Consider the following 9,377-nt stretch of genomic DNA (forward strand, 5'->3'; position numbering starts at 1 on the left):
TGCTGCGGGGGTCGGGGGGTGCTCCCCAGCTGGACCCCGGGAGCAAGAGCTGAGCTGGGCTCTGGGAGTTTGGGGAGGGCCAGTATTTGGCTGTGGTTCCAATCCCAGGGCAGTTTTGTCCCCCAGGGACGCAGGCAGGTCCTCACAGGGTAAGTCTGGGACCCCGGGAAAAGGCCACCTCAGGTGACGTGAACCCTGCTCCTCCACGGCAACACATGCTAACACATTTGTTGGGATTCCTCAAACTCGGTGATTGTGCAGCACTGGCCGTAAAAGACAACTAAAGGCCCAAGCTGTGCCCGGGGCTCCCACAGGACTATCCCAAGTGTCACAGTGCAGGGAGGCACAGGCCTGCCCGGAGAACCCCTGTTCACTGGTCTGAAAGAGCCTTTGTGACATTGGCCGTCTGCGCGTCCTCCTCTAGATAGAATTTTCTCCATCGTCCCAGTGCTGTCGATTGGGTTCGGCAGATGTTTTCCGGAAAGGGCTGGAGTTGTTCTCAGCTTTGTGGGCTGATGGTTTCAGGCTTGAGCACTCAGCTCGGCCATTGTGGTGGGGAAGCTGCCCCGGGCAGTACATGGAGGAACGCGCAGATTGCCTGACAATAAAGCTTTATTTATATACACACTGAAATGTGCATTTCATATGGGTGCCTGTGTCATGAGATATTTTTCTTTTTCTTTTCTTTTTTTTTTTTTTGTTTGTTTGTTTCACCCAGCCAATTTAAAAATATAAAAACCATTTTAGTCCCACAGACTGGACAAAAACAGGTGGTGGGCTGGAATTTTGGCCCCTGGGCCTGAGTTTGCAGTCCTGGCTGTAGAGGATTGCCTTACTAAGACACACAGATGGGTGTGCACACACGCACACGTGCCCAAAACACTGTGAGAACCGAGCACAGACACACCTCGGGTCATTGCGCTGCACAGACACTGCATTTTTACAAATTGAAGGTCTGTGTCAACCCTGCCTTGGGCAAGTCTGTTCCCTTCAGGTCTCTGTGTCACATTTTGATCCTTCTCCAGATACTTCCAGTTTCTTCATTTGTGTTATTTGTTATGGTGATCTGTGATCAGTGACCTTTGATGTTACTATTGCAAAAAGATTACAACTCGATGAGGCTCAGGTGACAGCATTTTTTAGCAATAAAGTATTTTTATCTTTTTTAATTAAAAACATTTGTTTTAATTTTTATTTATATATTTTTTGGCTGTGTTGGGTCTTCGTTGCTGCACACAGGCTTGCTTTAGTTGCAGCGAGCAGGGGCTACTCTTCGCTGCGGTGTGTGGACTTCTCTCGCTGCGGTGGCTTCTCTCGTTGCGGAGCACGGCCTCTAGGCACGGGGGCTTCAGTATTTGTGGCTCACAGGCTTAGTTGCTCCGCGGCATGTGAGATCTTCCCAGCCCAGGGATCAAACCCATGTCCCTGCATTGGCAGGCGGATTCTTATCCACTGCGCCACTAGGGAAGTCCTAATAGAGTTGTGTTTTTTTTTTTTTTTTTTTTTTTTTGCGATACGCGGGCCTCTCACTGTTGTGGCCTCTCCCGTTGCGGAGCACAGGCTCTGGACGCGCAGGCTCAGCGGCCATGGCTCACGGGCCCAGCCGGCTCTGCGGCATGTGGGATCTTCCCGGACCGGGGCACGAACCTGTGTCCCCTGCATCGGCAGGCGGACTCTCAACCACTGTGCCACCAGGGAAGCCCTAATAGAGTATTTTAAAATAAAGGCTGTGCATTGTTTTTTTTGCCACAAGGCTATTGCACAGTCAATAGACTACAGGATAGTGTGAGCATAAATTTGTTTTTTTAGCTGAGCCATGCGGCTTGTGGGATAAAGATCCGTTCCCAGGGATCAAACCCACACCCTTGGCAGTGAAAGTGCAGAGTCCTAACCACTGAACCGCCAGGGAATTCCCTGGGCATAACATTTTTTAAAAAATATTTATTTATTTATTTGGTTGTGCCGGGGCTTAGTTGCAGCAGGCAGGCTCCTTAGTTGCAGCTCACCAGCTCCTTAGTTGTGGCATGTTGGCTCCTTAGTTGCGGCAGGCGGGCTCCTTAGTTGTGGCATGTGAACTCTTAGTTGCAGCATGCATGTGGGATCTGGTTCCCTGACCAGGGATCAAACCTGGGCCCCCTGCATTGGAGCGCAGAGTCTTAACCTCTGCGCCACCAGGGAAGTCCCCTTGTGTATAACTTTTATATGTACTGGGAAACAAAACAATTTGTATGACTCGCTTTATTGTGATACTCGCTTTATTGCAGGGGTCTGGAATGGGACCCTCTGTGTCCCTGAGGTCTGCCTGCTCTTTAACAAGACCCCTGAGAGTCACCCAAGATGGCCTAGGACAAGTGAGGCCCTCGCCTTGGGCACGGAGTCTAGCGGGATGCCCACATTCTCGCTCACGGAGATGAACGCACGATGTATTTTGAATTGCTCGAGCTTACTTCTTTTTTTAAATTAATTAATTAATTAATTAGGCTGTGTTGGGTCTTCGTTTCTGTGCGTGGGCTTTCTCCAGTTGCGGCGAGCGGGGGCCACTCCTCATCGCGGTGCGCGGGCCTCTCACTGTCGCGGCCTCTCCCGTTGCGGAGCGCAGGCTCCAGATGCGCAGGCTCAGTAGTTGTGGCTCACGGGCTTAGTTGCTCTGCGGCACGTGGGATCTTCCCAGACCAGGGCTCGAACCCGTGTCCCCTGCATTGGCAGGCAGATTCCTAACCACTGCGCCACCAGGGAGGCCCCTCGAGCTTACTTCTTGGGTCAGTGTTAGGTGTACAGACAAAGGTCGAGGGCGGTACTGGGTCCCCATCAGCATCTCACGTCAGTGTGTCTCACAGCTTGCTCTCCGACAGTGCTGCATCAGTTTAGCTTTGCTCAGATCTCCTGAGCTGGCCCACCATCCTCTCTGCCCCAGGACCCCTCAGGACCCCTGTGACATCCAGGTCTCCCATCTCCTGGGCCCCTGTGGGCTGTGCTGGCTGGTTCCCCACCTTTCCTGGTTCCTGGGGCCCTGGGCAGCTGTGAGGTGGGGACAGGAGTGTCCCCACTGGGGTTCATCTGGTGTTTTCTCATGGGCAGGCCGGGTTAGGGGCGTGACTGGTACCTTTTTTTTTTTTTTGGCCGCCCCGCGTGACACATGGAACTTCCCCAACCAGGGATCGAACCCACGCCCGCTGCAGTAGAAGCGCAGAGTCCTAACCACTGGACCGCCAGGGAAGTCCCCATGAGTGGTATCGTAATGGGATATTTTAAAAGTCGAAATTAATGCTGACGTCCACGGTGGATAAGCATCAGGCGTACGTGCAGGATCTCGTGCTGGGTTTCCTGCCCCCTGAGCCCCAACAGTTTCTGTTCTGATCTCGCCTTGGTTTCCTGTCGTGTTGGTCCACCTGCGCCCCTCGTGCCATGGGGGGAGGCTGGAGAGACAGGGCCCCAGTAGGAACCCAGCCTGTGGGGCCAGAGATCTTGTCTGAGATCCCTGGCTAGGTGCCAGGCCCTCCACTGGGGTTAGGAAAGTTCTGGAAGGTGACATGGGCGGGGAGAGAGGGCAGAGACACATCCCCCACGTGTCCCCCTCTCGGAATTGCCCCCAGCGGACTGCTCTGCCCCGTCCGTACCTTGACAGGTCAGGAGAGGGCGGTGTGCTGTCCCGTGCCTCAGTTTCCCCGTTTGTGAAATGGGGCTAAGAGCCCATACCCCCCTCTACCTGTGGGATGAAATGACCAGGAGTGCTGTATTGAGGTGGGAGAGCCAGGCCCCAGCCGGAGAGGGTGGGAGTCTGAGATCAGACTGGCTGTTAAATCCCACCTCTTCTGGATTTGTTCTGATCTGCCTGGGACATTCCGGTTTGAACCCTGAAAAATCCGACATCCTGGAATCCCCTCGGTCTCAGGCAAACGGGGATGGTGGTCACCCAACCAAGTGGCAGGCCCTTGGCAGCTCCCCTGAGCCTCGTCAGCTCAGGGGCCTTTCCTGTGCAAGGGAGGGGAGTGACCCTCCCAGGCCTTAAGCTGACCTCCGACCCGTGGCACAGACACTCCCTGCTCTGCTGTAGTTTTGTGGGAAATGGTGCCACTTTCAAAGCCAGCTGCCGTGTCACCCTCTCTCTGCCTTCTGTGTCAGCCCCCGGAAGTGTTTTAACTACTGTATTGAGGTATAATTCCCGTCTCATGCAGTTCACCCAGTTAAACTCTGCCCTAAGTTCAGGAGTGGTTAATATATTTAGAGCTGTGCAGCCATCTCCCCAAAGGAAACCCTTTCTTGGGGAGGGGCAAGAGAGGGTAGGGGATTAAGAGGAACAGACCATTATGTATGAAGTAACAACACAGGGAGTATAGTCAATATTCTTTAGTAACTATGAATAGAGTATAACCCTTAAAAATTGCGAATCACTGTGTCGTATACCTGTAACTTATATAATATCGTACACCGCCGCCGCCGCCGCCGCCGCCATGGCCACGCCGCCGCCTGGCCGCGCGGGCGGGCCCGCCACGCCGCTGTCGCCCACGCGCCTGTCGCGGCTGCAGGAGAAGGAGGAGCTGCGCGAGCTCAATGACCGCCTGGCGCACTACATCGACCGTGTCCGCGCGCTCGAGCTGGAGAACGACCGGCTCCAGCTCAAGATTTCCGAGCGGGAGGAGGTGACCACGCGCGAGGTGGGCGCTGGCGCCGGGGGCTCCCGCTGGGGCGGGCCGAGCTCTCAAGGTCCCCGGGGGGCTTCGGGGACGCCCCTGCGAGAGGGGGAGACTGGGGCGGGCCCTGCCCACCGAGGCGTCCCCAGGGGGCTTCGGGGGCCCCGGCGAGGGTCGCACGCTTGGTTAGGCCCCGGCCTCTGGGTGTCCCCGGCGGGTTTCGGGGACCCCTCCCGTGCGAGAGGTGGAGACTGTTTCCGGCCCCGCCCATCGAGGGGTCCGGGGAGATCTCGGGGGTCCCTCGAGTGAGGGGCGCACGCCGGGGCGGGCTTCTGCCTCTGAGAGTCCCTGGGGAGGTTCGGGGGGCCTGAGTGAGGGGTAGAGGCCAGGACGGACGCTCACGAGGCATTCCCCAGGGGTTTCTACCTCCCCTCCCCGTACGAGAGGTGGAGACTGTTGCCGGCCCCGCCCCCCGAGTGATCCCCTGAGAAACGTGCAGACTAGGACGAGTCCCGTCCTCTGCTGGGTCCCCAGGGTATCTGGGGGGCCCCGAGTGAGGGTGCACTCTGGAGCAGGTCCCCACCCACCGGGGGTCTCTTGGGTGTTACACGGATCCCATGAGTCTGGGGCTGACCAGTCCCCTGAGGGGGCTTGGCCTGAGTGAGGGGTGCAGACTGGGCAGGTCCCCTCCTCTGAGGGATCCCCAGGGGACCTTGGGGGTGTTGTGCCTGGGGAAGTGAAGGGGGGGCCTGCCTGGGCGGGGGGAGATGGGGCAGGCTCTGCCCACCAAGGGATTCGGAGAGCTCTAGGGGGCCCCTGAGGGATGGGGTGTGAGCCAGGGTGGACCCCACTCCTAAGGGAGTTGGGGGGAGTCTTGGGGGATGTGTCTGGGTGTTCGGGTGTCCTAGGAGAAAACGGGGGAGGTTCTCGGGTCTCTGGGGAGACTGGGAGGCTCAGACCCTCTGAGGGGGCCCTGAGGAGAGGTGGGGGGGTCTCAGGGGGTGTCTCTGGGGTGAGTCAGTGGTCTCAGTTCTCCTTGGAACTTTGCAGGGGTCCTGTAATGAATCCTGGGGAGTTCGGTGATTGGGGTGGGGTTAGGCAGGAGGTTCGGTCTTTTACCAGGGCCTGGGGTGGGCAGGGGTCAGAGTGGGGGAGTCTGATGTCTCCCAGGTCCCATGGGAAATTTGGGAGGCCCTTAGTTAGGCCCTGGGACCCCTTGGCTGGTGAGCAGGAGGCTAGTAGTCTGGTAGCCCCTGCCCTGTCCTGGGGGATGTGAGGGGAGGTGGAGGCATGAGTTCTTGGGGAATCAGCGGGAAGTTTTGGTGCAGACTGAGGGAGAAGGGGCTGGACAAGCCATGTCCCCTAAGGGGGTGTGAGGGCTGGTGTGTGGGGGTCCTGGGTGGGGTGTGTCCGGACTGGCTGCCAACCTAGTGCTCTCCTTTTCTCCCACTGGTGCCCCCCCCAACCCAAGGGCAGGTCCTGAGAATAAAGGGGAGGGATGCCCACCATGTGGTTCCCCTGTGGGCCTCGTGCAACAGTCATGGTCTGACGCTGGCACTTAGCGCCCTGAGCCTTGGCCTCCCACTCTGGAGAATGGGCCCCGTGACCGACTTCTGGGAGGAGAGCCTCAGGGGGGTGGGGAGGTGGGGGGGTGGGCCATTTCTCGGAGCCACGTATTCTCTGTGATCTTGGGCAAATCACTTAACCTCTCTGGGCTCAGTGCCTCTTCTGTAAATTGTAAATAATAATAAATACCTACTTTTGGGGCTTGTTTGTGTGGCCACAGTGAGTTCACATTTGTTTTGTAGAATAAAAGCATTGAAATGAAGGACCCCGTGAGTGCTGTTGTCCCTGTTTGATGGTCCCTAGGATAGGGATGGGCCCAGAAAGTGTGGCTTGGGCATCCAGGGAGGTAGAAGACTTGGTGGCTGGTGGTGCTGTATTAGGTTGCCTGAGATTGGATTAAGGCTCCGGGGATCCAAACCCTGCTTTTAATCTGTGACCTTGGGCAGATCACTCAGCCTCCCAGAGCCTTGGTTTTGTTGTCTGTACAATGGGGCTGGAGTGGCCCGACCCAGAGCGTGGCCACCTGCTTCAGCAGTGCGTGCACGTCCTCGGGATGCAGGCCCAGGTCCCCCCTGCCAGGCTGGTCAGCGCCCGGGGTCATTCCCCCCAGCCTGTTGTCCCACCTGCGGGGTGAACCACCGTGCTGACCTTTGGGGGTGGCGGCCTAGTGGGCCTGATGGACGTGGGGCGCTGGCGCCCGCTGGATGGATGTTGTGCCCGAGAGCGCATGCAGGGGCTGGGCCTGGGGAGCTTGATGTGTCTGGGTGGCTGCCGAGGCTAGTTGGGATGCAGGACTTCTGGGAGGGAGCAGGGGAGCCCGGCCCCAAGGTGAGCACCCCCAGGGCTGTACTCTGGATCTGGGGCCACCCAGGGGACTGGCATGTTTGCAGCCGGAGTGGGGAGTTCCCACTAGCTTGCTGTCCTAGAGCTTGGGGGTGAGATGACAAGTGCCCCTCTCAGCTGGACAGTGGAGAGAGCCGGTAACCTACTGGAGCTGGAGGTGGTGTGGTCACGTGGGCTGTGCGGAGGGAGTGACCTGCAAGTGGCCAGGGCTACAGAGGGGCGGGGCTTGATGGGCGGGCCCGGCAGGTTCAGGGAGCCGCCAGGGCTCAGGCTGGCTGAGCAGGCGGGATGCACGGAGGGCGTGGTGGGTGTGGTGTGTCAGGCCTCCCAGAGGCACTTTACCTGTTCAGCAGCTCCTCACCTGGAAGGAATCTGCCCCCAGGGGACACTGATGGCTGGGGACATCTGTGGTTGTCACACTTGGGGGGGGCCCTGGCATCCAGGGGGTGGGGGCCGGGGATGCCGCTCCACACCCCGAAGAGCCCAGGAGGGTCCCCCACAGAGGATGATCTGGCCCCAAATGCCATTAGTGTCAAGGCTGAGAAGCCACTTAAGGAATCCTGTGATGATGCAGTTTAAAATGTTGTGAGCACACTGTGTGCTTGTAATCAATCTGCAGGGTCCAGGGGCATAAGGTAAAGAGTCAGATTCCCATCCACAAGCCTGGGCTGGCCACTTGTAGACTCTAGCCTTTCCCATCGGAAGTCAGATGATGCATCTTCTGGCCGGGTGAGCGGTACTGGGGCGAATGCCACGTGCAGATGTCACTGGAGGGTTTCTGGGAGTCTGGGGGCTGGCCAGATTTCTGTTTGAGAAGGATCATGGGTGCTGAGGGGGCAGGAGTGGGCCAGGGAGGGAGGGGGGTTCTCCGGGGAGCCTCCCCAACCGGATGTCGAGTCCCTCTGGGCTTCGCTTTCTTCCCCCTTGCTGTCCAGGTGTCCCATTGCTGCGGGGGTCGGGGGGTGCTCCCCAGCTGGACCCCGGGAGCAAGAGCTGAGCTGGGCTCTGGGAGTTTGGGGAGGGCCAGTATTTGGCTGTGGTTCCAATCCCAGGGCAGTTTTGTCCCCCAGGGACGCAGGCAGGTCCTCACAGGGTAAGTCTGGGACCCCGGGAAAAGGCCACCTCAGGTGACGTGAACCCTGCTCCTCCACGGCAACACATGCTAACACATTTGTTGGGATTCCTCAAACTCGGTGATTGTGCAGCACTGGCCGTAAAAGACAACTAAAGGCCCAAGCTGTGCCCGGGGCTCCCACAGGACTATCCCAAGTGTCACAGTGCAGGGAGGCACAGGCCTGCCCGGAGAACCCCTGTTCACTGGTCTGAAAGAGCCTTTGTGACATTGGCCGTCTGCGCGTCCTCCTCTAGATAGAATTTTCTCCATCGTCCCAGTGCTGTCGATTGGGTTCGGCAGATGTTTTCCGGAAAGGGCTGGAGTTGTTCTCAGCTTTGTGGGCTGATGGTTTCAGGCTTGAGCACTCAGCTCGGCCATTGTGGTGGGGAAGCTGCCCCGGGCAGTACATGGAGGAACGCGCAGATTGCCTGACAATAAAGCTTTATTTATATACACACTGAAATGTGCATTTCATATGGGTGCCTGTGTCATGAGATATTTTTCTTTTTCTTTTCTTTTTTTTTTTTTTGTTTGTTTCATTCAGCCAGCCAAAAAATATAAAAACCATTTTAGTCCCACAGACTGGACAAAAACAGGTGGTGGGCTGGAATTTTGGCCCCTGGGCCTGAGTTTGCAGTCCTGGCTGTAGAGGATTGCCTTACTAAGACACACAGATGGGTGTGCACACACGCACACGTGCCCAAAACACTGTGAGAACCGAGCACAGACACACCTCGGGTCATTGCGCTGCACAGACACTGCATTTTTACAAATTGAAGGTCTGTGTCAACCCTGCCTTGGGCAAGTCTGTTCCCTTCAGGTCTCTGTGTCACATTTTGATCCTTCTCCAGATACTTCCAGTTTCTTCATTTGTGTTATTTGTTATGGTGATCTGTGATCAGTGACCTTTGATGTTACTATTGCAAAAAGATTACAACTCGATGAGGCTCAGGTGACAGCATTTTTTAGCAATAAAGTATTTTTATCTTTTTTAATTAAAAACATTTGTTTTAATTTTTATTTATATATTTTTTGGCTGTGTTGGGTCTTCGTTGCTGCACACAGGCTTGCTTTAGTTGCAGCGAGCAGGGGCTACTCTTCGCTGCGGTGTGTGGACTTCTCTCGCTGCGGTGGCTTCTCTCGTTGCGGAGCACGGCCTCTAGGCACGGGGGCGTCATTATTTGTGGCTCACAGGCTTAGTTGCTCCGCGGCATGTGAGATCT

General features: G+C 56.8%; 1 protein-coding gene across 1 annotated transcript in view; it reads left to right on the forward strand.

The window, feature by feature from the left end:
* Positions 1 to 4,436: 4,436 nt before the first annotated feature.
* Positions 4,437 to 9,377, forward strand: part of LMNB2 (lamin B2) — a 23,805-nt gene continuing 18,864 nt past the window's right edge. The window contains exon 1 of the mRNA XM_024134430.3: positions 4,437 to 4,655. Coding sequence (XP_023990198.1) covers positions 4,452 to 4,655 — 204 coding nt within the window. The 5' untranslated portion in view covers positions 4,437 to 4,451. The remainder of the gene's footprint in view (positions 4,656 to 9,377) is intronic.

Source organism: Physeter macrocephalus, chromosome 2 (genome assembly GCF_002837175.3).
Source record: "Physeter macrocephalus isolate SW-GA chromosome 2, ASM283717v5, whole genome shotgun sequence".
Lineage (NCBI taxonomy): Eukaryota > Metazoa > Chordata > Mammalia > Artiodactyla > Physeteridae > Physeter > Physeter macrocephalus.